Source organism: Balearica regulorum, chromosome 1 (assembly GCF_011004875.1).
Source record: "Balearica regulorum gibbericeps isolate bBalReg1 chromosome 1, bBalReg1.pri, whole genome shotgun sequence".
In the NCBI taxonomy this organism is placed as follows: domain Eukaryota; kingdom Metazoa; phylum Chordata; class Aves; order Gruiformes; family Gruidae; genus Balearica; species Balearica regulorum.
In genome coordinates this window covers 87,154,767-87,171,493 of record NC_046184.1, presented here as the reverse complement: position 1 = coordinate 87,171,493, position 16,727 = coordinate 87,154,767, and the positions used below count along the sequence as shown (strand labels likewise).

Here is a 16,727-nt window from a genome sequence, read left to right as displayed (position 1 = left end):
ACTGGATGTTAGGCAAAATTTCTTTACCGAAAGGGTTGTCAAGTACTAGAACAGGCTGCCCGGAGAAGTGGTTGAGTCACCATCCCTGGAGGTATTTAAAAGATGTGTAGATGTGGTGCTTAGGGACATGGTTTAGTGGTGGACTTGGCAGTGTTAAGTTAATGGTTGGACTTGATGATCTTAAAGGTCTTTTCCAACCTAAACGATTCTATGATTCTATGACAAGGGAAGGGACAGATTCTCTCCCATCCATAGTCCCTTCAACCCTTTTCAGCAACATCCACGGCTAGTCACACTAAAAGCCAGAATACAGTCAGACAGACTAGGCACAGAACTGGGAATGGTATTGGTATATTTATCTTCCCTTGTAAAAATAAAAATTAAGAAATGCTTGCAGAATTTCTCTTTCAAGATCTTTCTACTTTCCTGGTGCTTTTTCGATTCAGAAAAAAAAGCTTGTTGACACAAGGAAAGCTGTAAACTCTGCAGCCATAACTTACTTCCAGGTTTGGAGGGGGCTTCAGCTTCCCCATTGCTTTCATTGTTAATGTTTTAATCTCATATTAGAAATGTAGTGCAAATGAAAACCTGACACATACCCCAAAATTACATTTAAAAATGAGAAACAAATTATACTGTTATTTGTAAATATGATTTTCTATATTGACTGCGAAAAATTATTCTGAAGAGCTCTTTATTAGATTTCAACAATCAAAATAACAATTCTAGCTGTCCATAAGACACACTTCCTGTGAAAGCAGGCACCTTGCAGATCCCAATCACTCAATTTTTAAAATTTCTTGAAAAGAACAGAATTTTTATTTTTGTTGTAATATTGCCTGGACTTCACAGTTTAGCACCATGTCCTCATTTCCTCTGTTGTGCAAACACACGTGGCAGTATTTTGAAAATGTCTGTCTCTAAAAGACCACTGAGGAAGCCTCACAGACAGAGAAAAACACAGAGGGAACAATTGCAAAGATTTATTTAGCGCATTCTGTGCTTGGCACTTAGAAACAGAGTTCCGTGCATAGGGCAAATCTTTATACACCTTTTTCTTCTTACATATTTTACATACCATTTTTATTGCCCTCTTTTATATTCATAATATTGAATACCCCACTAGGCATATAAATACATTTATCTACAACACCTCACAACAAATCTCAATATCTGTATTCTGTTACTTGGTATTTGCATTTTCACACAACTTAAATGCATAGCTTGCACCAAGCTACAATTGTTTTCTTATTTTTAAAGGATTTGAAGAAAAAAAAAAAAAGAGAGAGAAGAAAAAAACAGAAAAGAAAGATGTCAAAAGGCAACGATCTATTTGGTTAAACAGAGATCATGTGGCAGGCGGGAGGTTGGCGAATACTCGACCTCACTGTTACTGAAATGCTAATGGTTTTCTATGGCAACTCTTGCATGCAAGGTGGGGGAGGCTTGGCCGCACTTCTGTAGAGCAGGGCTCTTTTCTCATTGCTCTTCCCCGTGAGCTCAGTCTGGAGAGTTTCCTCCCATTGGGTTGAGTGCTACGGGACACACGTTCCCCACAAAGGCTGTCTGTTCAGTTTGGGCGCATCACTTCGGATCACGTCAACAGGAGGCGAGCCCCCTCTCCCCCACACATCTTTATGAAGATCAGTCCCTGCTAATGTCTGAGGCTCACCTGTGGGATACAATTTTTCTCTCTCTCCCATCTCTGTCTGCAGGCTGGGTGCTGGTAAGCTCAACCCTCACAAAGAAACCACCAGTCAGGTAGAGCTGTGGTGAAAACGCAGAAACCTCTTTGGGAGGAGAAGCTCCAGGCCAGCAGCACCATTCCTGTGCTACAGTGGGAGAAGGAGCCACGGGCCGCTGTTGGCTTCAGAAACAGGCTGAACCGCTCCAGGAACGAGGAACGGTCTGGAAAGGGGGAGGTCTTTAAAGCTATGGGCAGGGCAGCTTCAGAGGACGAAGCCTTGGGAGAATGCCTTTCTTCAACACCTGGAGGAGACAGCACATGGGCATGGCTCCCTCCACGTCGAAAGCTCACACTAGCTGAGAGTTAATGCATAAATGGTATATTCAGCTGCTTCTCTCCAGGTTCCATTAAAGTCATGCCCTTCTCTCTGCAATGTCCAGAAAGAGCAGATGCTCCGTGCCAGGTCTGGAGGCCCTGGGCTACAACAAGCTGCAATGGCTGTCAGTTGAGGCTTTCCACAAGGTTCGGTGGCGCATACCTAGGTGGCTTGTGTTCTTATTTGTCATTACAATACTAGTTCTGCTATAAGTTTGAAGGCAAAAAGGTTCTGGGATGGGCTTTCCCACAGAAACGACGAAGGTCCGTCTGCCTTCGATGCCAAGGAGAGGCACGGCTTGTTAGACCATGTGCACAGACATCTGTGAGGAGGAGCCCTGAACCGCACCGTACTGTCTGTTGTCACAGGCGTTGGCCGTCTGCTGGTTGCTGGAGGGAGGGCTGATCATGTGCATCCCGTGATCCATCCCTGTGGAAAGGTATTGCCTCTCTCCGAAGGCCCCGCTGGAGGGGGAAGAGCAGAGTAAAGTGCTTTGGGAGGTGGTGAGTTTCTCCGGGCTTGCCGCCAGCCTAGGGGAAGCAGGGAAATTGTATCCATAGAGGTTGTAGGGATTGTGCAGGGAGAAGGCGTTGTAGGAGCTCTGCTGCATGTGGCCGCCACCGAACATGTGTGAAGAGGAGGAGGTGGAGGCAGGGTTGCCTGCTTGCATGACATACTGAAACTGGGAGCTGGGGAAGGACCCCAGCTGGCCGCTGTATGCTTCCATCTTGCTGTTGCTGGGCAGGGAGGAAGGAGTTGGCATTCCTGAGATCAAGGATGGAGTCCTCTGAGGCATGAAGGTTTCGGAGGGCTGCGAGGCGGAAGCAGTGCCACTCTGCAGCCGGTTGTAGCCGCCGTCGCTCAGCCCGGGGTAGCTCTGCAAGGCGGCCATGTTGCTTCTGGCGCACGGGGGATAATCAGACAGGTTGAGGTTGCAAAGCTGACTCTCCCGACAGCCAACGTTGAAAGTGTTGGGGGCCAGATGAAAGGCTGGAGGGGAGCAGGATGGAGAGAGCAGGTGAGACGAAGCAGAGGGTGACGGGGTCCCCGTGCTGGAGGTGGTCGGGGAGGTGCCTGTGCTGCCTCCTGCAAAACAAAACACATGGGAGGATGTTCAGAGCCTGGGATCACATCTGCAAAACGAGACGGTCTCATTAAAAAACAGCTTAGTTTAATAAAGAAACAAGGGTGGTAAAATGGCCGCTGGAAAACTCAGCCTTTCTTGGCAAGGGCCCTCACTTTATTAATAGCATCCCTTGGTCTTTCCTGCTGTTTTTTTGTTATGATTTTGTTTTTTAACAGAGGTTTTCTTTCCTTTTAAAATAAGAGAGGGAAGCAAGCCTGCCACAGAGCAATCCAAGGCAGTAGGAAAAGCTGCAAGGAAGCACTGCTCCGTCAAGAGATCTGCCATTTCCAGGCATGTTTATCTAGTCCTTTCCCCCCCCCCCCCCAAAAAAAAAAATCTCATCTCCTCTCTCCTGGTCTGCAGGAAGATCATCAGTCAGTGGGCCGTATGGCCCCACTGCAAACATGCTTTATTATCTGCTCGGGGGGACTTGCGGCGGGAAGTGGCTGAAAGCATGTTGGACTTCTGCACCATTCAACAGTTTTTTCGGATGGCTTGTGGTGCAGCGGTACTGATTTAAGCCAGAAGTAACACTGTAATGAAGGGACACAGTTTCAAGCTATAGCCTGTTCCACAGAGCAGAGAAAGGGGATGTGTCAGGATTTTCAATCATGTGCTTTAACTTTAAAAGGGATTCCATATGTTGTATCACTGGTGTTAACAAAATATTGATATATATGCATATCCATAGCATCAATGTATTTATTATACATTATTTATGCTACGAATGATAGAATTAATTTTTTTGCACAGTGGGGATGCTCACATTCTGACCTGGGAAAACAATACTGCATAATACTACCAAAACCAGTAACAAACTGAAAGTATGTGATATGAAGAAGCTGATGGCACAATTTTAGGCTTGAGAAGAGATTATAGGCAAGATTCTGAGTTAGAGGAAGCTTCTTTCGTCAAGCAGGAAAATCAGTTCTGTGCTTAAGGGAATTCAGTTTTCTGGTGTGAAACACGGCTTTTTTTCAGTTGAATGATTCTTGTTGCCTAAGATCCCATTTCTGCATTAGGGCAAGTAATACTGAAGACTCTTGTAAAAGGAGTAAAGAGGTGCTGGTGAAGAGATTTGACCAGGGGATAAGCAGAACCAGAGGAACTAGGAAGACAGCATTTTGGACAGGCTAGAAGATGACAGGTGAGTGGCAAAGGGACTGGAAAAGAGGGCGTTAGAGTGGGCGGCTGAAATTTAACCGAGGCAGAGATTGCACATTAAGGATCAAAAGTAAGGGACAACTTTCTCTTGTGTCACCTTGCAGAAAAAAAAAAAAAACAAAAAAAAACCAGTGGGATATTGAGACCAGTCTAGGTATACTGCAAAATGGGGGAGGAACTGAATGCAGTGCTGCCTGATGAAAAGACAATAGGTGATACTAATGGTTAAGACATGCACGAGAAAGACAGGTTCTGTGGCAGTATATGATGGAGAGAATGTAAGTGAGATTATATCTGATTCTTTCTAACACACCTAGGATGAAACAGAATGGGGCATTACAGTGAAAATGTAACTCTGAGACATTAATAATATCTGGGAGTTTTTAATTTAAATATTTTTTTTAAACAAGAGCCAGAAAAAAGAAGAAAACCAGCCTTGGGTAAGCACAGCCTGGAGTGACTGCTGTTGACCCAGGCAGCATCAAGAAAATGTGTGTTTCTGTGTTGGTAAGTCAACGCAGTCATTCCCATTACTAGCCATGGGGATGAATGCATATTGCTAAGCCACTGACACCTTTTGTCATTCATTCAGAAGCATAAAAGAGAAGCATTGTGTCAAATCTCAGTTAGAACTAAAGAGAAAATCTGAAGTTTCAAATGGCATCATGGACTCCCTGTACTCCTTTCTTGACAACACTGAAATACTCAGAGTTCCAAGAACTTTTATGTGAATTTCTAATTATGTGTTGATTTTAAAAGGTACATCTCCCTGGTTCATTTAAAGCCTCTGATAGACAATCTGTGGCTAATTCTGTTGTGATAAGTTAAGATGGTCCCTCCTCCAGCCTTTCTCCCTGTCTCTCTGTTGCAGCTTGTCAATACTGCAGCAGGATCGGCAGAAGGGAACATCCGCCTTCACACAAGTAGTTTCATTGCAAAGTCTATTTTAGTTGAAACTGCTGATAAAGGTGAGATTGAACTGATGTGCACAACTACAGACAGACATTTTCCTGTTAGCCATGCACTGAAGAGGATAACCCCTAACAGAGAGGGCAGTCAGACAGCTGAGTTCATATATCATCATTTGGCTATTAAAGTCCAAAATAGAGAGGTCACATAATCACAAAACAAATACAGCACAAAGTGAGATGTATTTAACCCACAGTAATCCCGCACTTGATTCTTTACACCACATATTTCATGAATAAACTTCAGACGGTGACTTACTTGCTGACAGTGTCTGGAGAATAAGTAAAAATACATATGTATATATGTATGAGCATTTAATGATCTGTTTGAAATAAAATATGTAGAATAAATTATTAACTGCAATGTCTTCATTTCAGTCTTTCTTTACCCCATAGTTAACCTTTAAAAACTATGCAGGAGAAGAGCACACACACACCAGTTACCTCAAGCATTAGGCTTTAAACATCTGCTAAGGAGTTATGAGTGAGTCATATCCATAACTGAGGCTTTAGCTCCACAGAGTAAGAGTAAGTGGAGATCGCTGATTTGCAAGGGTTGCTTAATGGTTCCAAAACTGAGAATTGCACATTTCAGGTCACCCCCAAAGAGGGACTGAAGTGATTCTGCTCTGAATTATCCCTATTTGCAGGGCAACAGAAAAACCCTGAAGTGACAACACAGCAATTAGGAAACAAAGTAAAACAATTTTTTTTTTTCTTTTTCTCCATAACTTTAAAATGATGAGAAGGTGAGAGATCTATCAACGGGAGCAAATGCCAGACCTGACGATTCTCTTTCAAGAACGCTTTGCTGCTGATGCCAACCACAGGACACACCACACTGCTTCTGCAACACAGCCTAATGCAGAAGTGTGAAGTTCCCGATCATTTGCAGAATAATCTTTACACCGTTAAGTGCAACGGTAAAGAATACAAAGCAAGGCCCATCTCAGCTCACTCTCCTCAGAAGGCAAACAGCTCTACTCTGTTCTGAACGATATTTCTGATCCATCTTTGCTGGCAGCACTAAGTATGGGCCAAACGCAACCTGGATTTTTGTGAAGTTATAGCTTGGACTGTAGTTGTTACAAAGTCAGCCAAATACCCCTAGAGATGGCAGCAAGCCCAGCAAGTACATCCACACCATACTACAGTCTCAGATACACAGATGTGTATGTCATTTTAATGGAAGGCATTGATACAAACCAATCTAGTTAAACTGATACACAAGGCTATGTTTAGGTCTGGTTTAAGTCAAGTGAAACCACATTTAGGCAAGAACAGAAAGAATCCCTCAATAATTCTCCTCTGTTCCTTTTCTCTACCCATCGTTACACCTGGAAATAGTCGCCAACACCAACAGCATTTACCAGTAATGTCACAATGTCTCTCACCTCCACACTTCTGATGATTCCAAAGTGATTAATTATTATTGTGACGGGTCTCCCGAAGATCATTTCTGGCCCTGCATACATCAGTGCCACATATGTGTGGTTAGCAAGTCATGTTTGCATAAAATACAAGGAGCCTGCTCTCTGCCTGGGCATACAAGTGATACCTAAGTTGACCTTATCAAAGGATAGGAGCATTTCCAAAGAGGAGGAGTGGAGAATGATCTAGTGCAAGAAAGATTAAAACCTGCAAATGGAGCTGAGAAGAAAGAAATAATTGGTAAGGAGGAGAGGTGGGAAAAAGGAGAATGAAATCATGGTAGAAGACAGGGAAACCCTGTGGAGAGGGTGGGATGTAAAGGTAAACCTTCTTCCCCATGCCAGTCGTCCATCTTGAGACACCATACAGAAATGCTGGCTGTGCACCAATGTCAAATACCTACCCATGAGGTGCAGGGAAGAACCTACAGCTTCTCATCTAGATACAAATAAGACTTGCCATTAAAATTTCATCTCAAGTAGCTTATGACTGGTCTTTCCTTCCTGTTGCATGTGTCCTAAGCCTTGGTAATAGTGCCATCTCTCTCTATGTTCCAAATAGACCCTTGCTTTTGCTTTTGCTTAGACTGAGCTTGTGTTAAGGACAATTTCAGGATAAACTGCAAGCCCAAACGTAACCAGTCCACAGGTAAGATGTGCCTTAAACCAAGGGACTAGAGTATTCTTGAAGCTCTCAGCATGCCAGGGTGTCTGAAAAGAAAGGGGGACCTCTTCCACACAGGGCAGGTCACGTAGAGAACTTCTAACACTGCAGTATAGATGGAAAACACATCTGCCAGCAGCCAGTGTTAGCCAAGGCAGCTTTCTGGCAACAGGGAGATAGAGGGGAGAGCATCCATGCCAAGGGAGCCTGAAGCAATTGTGCATGGAAAAATTTCTGGGATCTCTCTTATGAATGACACCACACTAGTCAGTTGACCCACAACTTATCCCAACCTCCTTTATCTGAAAGGTGGACATAAATCACACTTTGGACTCAACTGCAGCATACTTTCCTTGCTAATGTTTCCAGGCATCAGTTGCTACCATCACCTGCAGTGCCTCCGTACAAACCTTTCAGTCCTTGAAGTCCTTACTGCAGACGAGGAGAGCAAGCACAAGCTGAAGGTGCAGTCAGCACAAGATACCCGAATGTGAGGGCCATGCCCTGTACAATGGCAGAGTCTCATCAGACAGCTACAGGCAAAAGCTTTAGAGTAGTTTGAGCAACGTTTGCCATTATCTGACCACACTGGCAGTCTCCAGCTCTTGATGTGATTGGGTTCAGACAGTGATAACCTGGTATTCGTGTTCTTGTTAAGAACACATGCGGCTGAAGGTCCTCAGAGCTTGTGCCTTGACTTTCTAACAAGGATGGGAACTACAAGGTGATTTGTCTTAAGATCTTACATTTTGATGTTTCAAAACACAAAGTTATTATTCTTTGAGTGCAAACACTTCTTAAACAGCCAACTTCCACCTACAAGCTAGCTGAGCTTATCATGGCCACAGATATGGGCTGCAGGTTCAGCATGGGCACCTATGGGCTGTACTCAGCCCAACAGGAGCAGTGTCTGGCCCACAGCTTCAGCCCAGCCATCTTCTCCCCCCAGATCTGAGCAGGATCTAGCCCGAAGGCCAGATGCTTGGGAGTGATAGGTGCACGGCCTCACTGATCCATCTCCTCGAGGAGCCACAGCCCCTCTTCTGACACACACCCAACACATCAGCGTCTCCACCATGTGATAGGCACATGTCCAAGCACCTGAGGGTGCAGAAAAGAGGGGCTGTAGCCACTAGTCATTCATCTGGCTCACGCCTCTCCTCTTGGCACTTGGCTTGAGCTAGTAAGCCCTCCTGAGAGGCAGTCTATATTCACTTGGGCACAGAGCCACACTAATGCAGCTCTCCAGCTTTCCAAACGGAGCTGGCCAGGAGCTGGCATGTGTTTGGCCTGCGTGGAGCACAGACAGGAGCCTGTCCATGCAGACATACTCTAAGTCACTCCTGAAAAGCCTGATTTTTGTGAAGGCTCTACAAATATGTACACACGTGTAAAGGGACTTTCTAAAGCATGGGAGAGACCAAGCCTTCACAGTTTTTTGCAATGTTCTACCCTTGGACACAACAGTAAATAAATGTGATGGCATGCATAGAGGAAAACAAATTTGAACTAAAAGGTAAAATCCCTTTCCCATTCTGAGCACTCACACATGCATGCACCCTAAGTATGGCTTATGAAAGTTACTCCCTGTCTTCCAAGTTACTGCACCTTTGGTCACAGAACAAAAATGAAGTACTTGCCCAAAGGTGGAAATCTGAGATGGTAATGAGGGAAGGTTTGTGCAGATTACCAGGTGATCTGACTGATACATTATGATGCCGGAGTGTGCCACTGTAATCATCTGATTTCATGTCCTTTAAGAGCCAGGTCTATCACAACCCTGGATTCATTCTTGCTTCAGGCAGCACATGCCCCAGCCCTGCTTGACGCCTATTTGCATCTCCAGTCATCTAGATGCCACAAAATCACGTGTCACTCCTGCTCCCACATATCATGACAACTTTTGCCTTGCAAGTATGACTGATGGCCTGAAGTCTCTCTACCCATTCCCAGCTTTCCAAAACTCAAACCTAAAATCTTCAGAAGGACTGCAAGATTCTTCACATCACATCCTTCTTGCGCCACCACTACCCCTCTTGAGCTTCCTCTTAATCACCTTGGAAAACTAAACAGCTTCGATGCCTCTTCCTTGTCCTCTCACTAAGCAAGGGGAGAGATACCTAATCTGTGATGTGCTGGACTCTGTCTTGGCTCTTTCCCCATTTCTAGGAATGAAAACTTCCCTCTTTCATGGGAATGAGAGTCATTTCTATCTTCATAGAGTGTAGCTGCCTGTTTTCTCTCTAGAGCCCTTGGCCAATTATCAAATTATGAATCCACTGGTAAAATCTTTAAAAGGCCCAAATGAGACCCAAAACCTACCACATGCCAAGTTCCTGGGTTTGTAGGGGAAACACAAAGAGTGCTTTGTAGTTCTTTGAGATACAGTTCACAGAGCACAAAAAGGATGGTTATGGCAACAGATTTAAGGGGCAAAGTATATACCGTGTGGCACAAAAGTGAGGAATGAAAGGAAATTTTATTTAAGGTTAGTAAACTATAGAGAAAGATCTTTTTTTATAAGTTTGCCTCAAATCATAAGAATTACTGGAATTAATGGTAAATCTAGAACAACTCAGAATAACACTTTCCTTTAGCTGTTACGGATTTCTGCAACACAAACTGAGCAGTCAGCAAGTTAGAGATGAAACTTGCCTCAGTCATCCTCCAAGATAAAATATTTTCAAGATCTAATGGTAAAAAACAACCCTTTTTTCTAATGTGGACAAGAGCTACAAAAAACTTACAATTTAGGACTTCTGATTTCCATTCCCACTTACATCCAGAGCACCAAGAGAACTTTCCCAAAAATAAGAGACAACATCCCCCTCCCTATCCCTCCCAGACTGTCTTTAATATAAGGGTTTCTGCTCCTCATACAAACACTCAGTATTCTTGGGCCAGCTCCATGCTCTCTCAGGAGGCGGCCTCTTGGACGTAATTTTCTGTCTTGTGTGCAGACGGTTGTAACGTGGCATACACAACATTTTCATGAGCTGTACCTTAGCTCCTACAGAAATGTCTCCTGTTTCCCTTCTTCAAGTACAGATGGATCAAATCAACTCAGGCTTGGAGGATGATGAGCACCCCACTTTAATGGAGAAAATTGTTCATCAGTGATAATTATGCACTGTCCCTCACATTTACAACCATCAGCTGGACACATTCATTGACAAAAGGGTCATGTAATGAAAGCTACCCCAGGAGATGACACTGAATGAAAACAGGATGCAGAAAACGACTCCCTGTGGCACAAATCCTTCAGAAAGTCACAACAGACGCTGCTGCAACTTTGAAGCTGAGATTAATGGAAATCGTGGTGATTTCTTTGGTGGTGACAAAAGTAAACTGAATTGCAAACCTCCCCTGCCATTCTTGATGAAGTCTGCTTTGGGCCAACACTGACCCTGGAAGCTCCAACACATTAAATGATAAAAAAATACAATGAACAACTATAAAACACCAGAGGCACTGTGGTTCACAATTTCTGAACTGAGGAAAAATGTCTCAGTATTGTGGCAAGCTCAAAGCACACGTCACTTTCTACTCATGACAAAATAATGTGCTGCTCTAAAGAAATTGTGCAAATCTTTAAAGTCTCCATTCATTCATGTGAAATCTGATCACCGCCCATGAGATAACAGAGATTAAGGCTTCAGTAATTAAACTTTAGGGTAAACACCTCCCTGGAGTAACAGCGTGCTTCAGGCACCTTTCGGGTCCTCAGGGAGCAGCACAGACTTTGACTCAGCCCCTCGTGTCACATCTGGGAGGGTATTTTAGGTTTTCACTGTGTAAGATAAGACCTTGGAGAACCAGAAACACCCTTTCCCTAAAGAAAAACTGTCTGCAGCTCAACCAAGAAGAAGCTAGCACGGTTTGTTCTCTGTTGCTTTGTTTACATGAGGCAATCTACTTGCCATTTGAAGTATGCAGCAGAAACCAGCTCTTGATCCCAATAACTCTGGCAACAACTGCTCTGTTTCCAGTCTTCTCTTCAAGGTCAAAAGAATCAAGAAGATAATTGAGACCAAACCCAGAAATCTGACCTCTGCCAATAGCCTAGACCATTCACAATTGATTTTGAAAGGGAAGCAGCATCCAGATTATCCTGGTGGCATTGTTGAGAGAATCAATGGCTGCCATTGGGAGGCAAATGGCCAAGCAGATGTATTCGTAGGTTGTTCAGCCTCCTTTGACATCAGCAGCTCTGCTCTTTTGGGAGATGCTATTTTTGGGATCTGGGATCTCAGATAAAGCCAAAAGGATCTTAACAGTTATTTGTTTCTTTCTGCCTCAAGGCGCCTCTGATGCCTTCAGATGAAGTTCTGGAGGGCTCAGTCTTCCCTCCACTTGACACCAATGCACATTTATGCATTCACAGTATTGTTTTCAGATGGATGCAATCAGGGCAGCTCTCTGAGCAACACACCCAACGTGGAGAAGAGTATTATACCAAAGAAGAAATAAGTAACAAGCAGTACAGACAAACTTTGGCAAGACAGATGTGATGCCTGCCCAAAAAGGGTAATGTTTACAGACAGGGAAGCTGGAAAAGCAGCAACACCTCAGCTCAGGGTATGTGTCTCCCATCTGGTGATATACCATGCAGCCTTAAGGTCTGTCTGGACTCATTGCTACTACAAGAAAACATAGTTCCTTTCCAGCAGTACATGAGCAGACTGAACCTCTTCCACACAGAAGAGAGGGAGACTTTTGTGCATATCCTTGTCGGCACAAGACTGCAGCGTTACAACGTTCCCTCTCAGAAGAAGACGGTAGGAGCTGTACTCAATTGCCAGTTTGTGCATCCACGCTGCTCTAGAGATAGCAGCATTTCTGCTCCTACCAGAGATACCTGCTGATACCAGAAACAGCAACAGCTGTCGTACTGGCAAGGAGCACACCCCTTTTTGCCTCCAGTACTGTTTTAACTTCAAGCTTTTGATGCTAATCTGAAAAATCACTAATGACAATTTTGCAGACTCTCTAATAGGTGGCCTCTCTACCTCAGATCTCCCATCCAAGATCAATGCAGATGCTCAAGTTGATGGAGAACAGGTTGAATCTACTGAAATCAATTGGTAGAGTCCTCAGAAAAGGCATTTATTCAAGCAAAGAAACCCCATTTGAAAGGAAAGCTGCCTTGAGAACTCACCAGTCAAAGCTGTTTGACTCTTGAGGACTTGGCGTGCATGCATCAAAATAGTAATTTAATGGTGAAGTAATATTTTATGTGCTGCAAACCTGCTGATATACCACATCATGTCACTCATACTGGTCCTGAAATTCTGCTTAGGAGGCAATTCTTTTTACCAGCTGCCAGGGTACCTTCAATTTTACTTTTGCATAAGTCATCAGCTTTTATAGGAAGGATCAGATACTGATCACTATTCTAGTATTGTCACAGTGCCTTTCTAGTCTATGTCCTGGCAAAACTTACAGTCACTGATAGCAATCTGCTCATCTCAATATCTTGTGGGAAACTGTATATAATAGAGGAGCCAGTAATGGCTCTTTCTACTCTTGGAAAGTGACACAATCCAGAGTTACTGGAACTCTTATTTTCTTTTTTCCCCTCTTTTTTTTTTTTTCTTTATGTTCCCTGTTAAAAGCAAGAAACTGAGCCACATATTTTTAATAATGAGAATCTGGATGAGGTTCAATCTAAATTTTGACAATATATTCCAATTAAAGACTTTAATAGATTCTTGGCTTTCCCCACATCTCATTGCCATGTGCATTCAATAATCCCAAGCCCCCTTTTTCCCTAGTAATAAGTAGACTGCAGAGTGCGTGACATCATTCTCCAGAAGGTCAGCCTCCCCTGGACTGCCGTTTTCTGAGCATTTCTTGCAAAGTGTTTGTTGGGGAGGGGGGTTGGAATTTTTGTTTTTTCAAACTGGCTGCAGCTCTGCTGTGATTTTATCAAATACGGTGCTTGCTCTTATAAAGCTACGATGACTTTTGGATTGTGTGCTCCAGAAGAGAGGTTTTGTAGTCAGGCCAGAGGGTTTCACTGATAGAAATGGCATGTGCTTCTCCTTGGTAGGACAATACGATGGCCACTCAGGTCACAGACCTGCAGAGACTTACTAATGCACTTTACTTCAACAGCAACATGGGCAAATAAAGCTCATGGACCACCAGTGTCAGCCGCACCAGGCATCTGTGTGACTGGTCGTGATATCCAGCTCTCCACGTTGTGTGGCAGCTGAAACCTGTCATTGTGTAGATTAGAAAGTTATTTAATCCCTGTATGAAACAGCTGCATCCAGCGTGCCAAGTGTTGATTCGGTGCATCACCGTGGCCCTTGCTCAACATACAGCTTGGGCCAAACGAATGAGCAAAGCACTAGGATGCGTGTTGAATGGGAGAAAGGATAATGTGGAAAAAATTATAATACCTTTAGATAATTGTATCATGTGGATGCATCTGGAATACTCTGTGCAGACTTGTTTTTAAAGAAACGATTAAGGATCTGGAAAACTTCCCACTTTAAGAGAAAATAAATGACTGGCAGTATTCACTGTAAGAAGCACAGAAGGAGGACATGAAAACCTGTAAAATAACTAATTGTATGAAGAAGGTGGATGAGGGGGAACTTCTGTTCTCCTTATCTCGTAACATGCCACAAAAAGGGATGAACATTCAGCAGGAGTAGAAAAATCAGAGCCACCATAATGAAGCATGTTTCACACAGTTGTGTCATAAAAACATGGAAATCGCTGTCACAAGAGTCTATCAAGGATGAGTAACATGAAGCTACCATGTATTCTTTTCTCTGCTAAATACTATAGGCCATAAAGATTCAGTACTTGATCTTCTTTTTGATTAACCTGCAAACTGAGCTTTCACTCTCAGGCATCTTCTCCAGCTAAATTATTCTGCTTTTTTTTTTGCTGAATCCTCTTCAATCTCTTTCCACTCTTTAAAAATATTTACAGTTGAAGATTATATTGTAATGTCCATTTCCAGATAGGAAATTGTCTCCCCACTGCTTAGCACTATTTTTTTCTACACCAAAGATTGCACATCCCCTTTTATCACAGGAATACATACACTGTCCCTTGCCTGTGCAGTGGCTTATCCACTGAGACTTCCAAATTTTTGTGATGTCAACACTTTTCAGCACACTTGGTGAGTATGCACGTCCTACATTTTGTTTCTAGACACATGATACTGTATCTGGCTGAACTAAAAGCCACGCTTTGTTTGAATGCAGCTGACCGAGCAATCTCTATTGCTCTTCATACGTTTGTCTCCATCATTACAGACCACTTTGCAGTCTTTATGGGATTTGTACCTTTTAGCAACTGGACTGTTCCATTTAGTTCTGAACAAGTTAGTACTGGAACCAGTCTCTGCAGAGCAACACTGAGACTGTCCTCACTGGATGGTGTTTTCACATCAGTTTTGAGATCAGTCAGCTACTCATTTCTTAATACATGCTAATGCTAACTTTTCAAACCTGGCACGTATGGCAATAAGTTAAATGCTCTCCAAAAATGCATCACAGCTATACAGTTATTTCTATCAGTCAAATCTCTAACCTAAACAAATAATTCAGTTGGATTTTTTTCACAGAGCTGTTTTGGAAAAGGCAGATAACACTTATTTAATGGAAAAATCACTAAGTGACAAAAGAAAAGCTAAGAATCCATAGTAATCCTTAGCACATGAAAATCCAACTGGAAAGCAGCAAAGGCACCATATTTATACTGCTGGAGTCCCAAGCATCTGCCCCAGAATGCACCATTTTTCCTACCACAGTAAGGGGGACTCACCCCTCAAAAATCAGGGCTGAATTCCACAGTTCCTACGGCAGATCTGTTCCATCACTTTGCTAGATTTCATATAACTGGAGCCTATTACTTTTGTCCTATCCACCACAGACAGCATCCTATTTCAGTACTATTACGTCCTCCCTCCCCTCCAGGCTGAACAACCATAACTCACTCTTCATCGGTGAGGTTTCTCCTAGGCATGTGTCCATTTTTGCTGCTCTCACCTTGTCTCTGCAGTAAGTGTGCCCTCCTTTTAAGCTGCAGTAGGTACATCTAGGCTTCATGCAGAGCCACAGCAGAGATGAGAAGTCAGGAAGGATAGTTCACACATCCCAAAATTCTCCCCTAGCCCCAGAGCAGTTTCCCAGAGCCAGCCATGTAGCACTCCTTCCTGGTGCCAGCTGTTCAGCTCCCCAGGAGCTGATTTGCTTCTCATCCATAGCCATAATTAAAAATATCCATTTTGGTGTCAATCCCCCAAAAATTCATCCTAAACCAAATGCAGCCTATGCAAAACTAACAATTCAAGGGATAAAACAGGGGCTTGCAATTCCTTGAGTGTTTATTTGGAAATACCACATATTTGCCCAGCTTTGGAGACAACAGTATGATCTAGAATTAAAGTGTCTGTTTATTAAAATAATACCCTGAAAACATCTAATTCATAAATATGGAAGGGTATGAGATAGCAGCATGCAGCTCAAAGCACTGAAGCTTCAAGTGGGAGAGAGGAGTAGAGTCCCAAACAAGTCCTTTACGTGAAAAGACTGGCTAAGGCTCAAAGGATCTGAGGTGCAATAGCTTATGCTGAAGTCAGCTGTTAAATACCAGTGATTTACTCACCTGTCACACAGTTCATGTGCTTGAAAGCAAGGAGATGAAGAGGTATGGACACTGTACATCCTGGTCATCTTAGGTTTGGAGGGAAGAATCACATGTGGCTTAAAGCCACCTCAGTATTTCTTGCTCTTTCTGCCAGCAATTCCAAGACCTCCAGACTATATATTTGTGCTGGCCCTTGGGGGCTGTCCCAGCAGCCAGAAATTAAACCAGAGTGTGTTTGTACCTTGGCTTTGCACCTATCGCTGAGACCAGGGGTCAGCTTGTTACAGCAAGCACTAGAAAGATGAGCACTATGATGGAGAGAATGTTTCCGATATTATCTTGAGGTTGTTTTGCATAGCTAAATGCAGAGCTCAAAAGCACTGTTTTGTAGTGAGTTATTAAGTTTTGAGATTGACCTGTGGGCACAACTTTAGTTAAGGGCTGCCCTAAACCTAGTGGTCTGTGTGGTGGTGGTCTGTACAGAGCCGTCTGGTCACAGGGTACTGGCTTGCTTCCTGGTTTTTCAGCTGCCAAACTATATTAAAACAAGCTAAAAATACATTAAATATTTTCCTTTCCTAATATTACCTTACCACGTAAGCAATAGCTGGACTTGCCACTAGGATGTTATCTGATAACCAAGGGGAGGGGAAGGGAGGTGTGCAAGCCCAAATAGGGGGGTGAGACAGAGGAGGGAGG

The 16,727-nt window shown here is 43.5% G+C and overlaps 1 protein-coding gene across 1 annotated transcript in view; it reads right to left on the bottom strand.

Annotated features, from left to right (window-relative positions):
* Positions 1-968: 968 nt before the first annotated feature.
* The window catches only part of TBX15 (T-box transcription factor 15), a 99,603-nt gene continuing 83,844 nt past the window's right edge, over positions 969-16,727 (bottom strand). Inside the window, exon 8 of the mRNA XM_075764432.1 lies at positions 969-3,149. Coding sequence (XP_075620547.1) covers positions 2,365-3,149 — 785 coding nt within the window. The 3' untranslated portion in view covers positions 969-2,364. The remainder of the gene's footprint in view (positions 3,150-16,727) is intronic.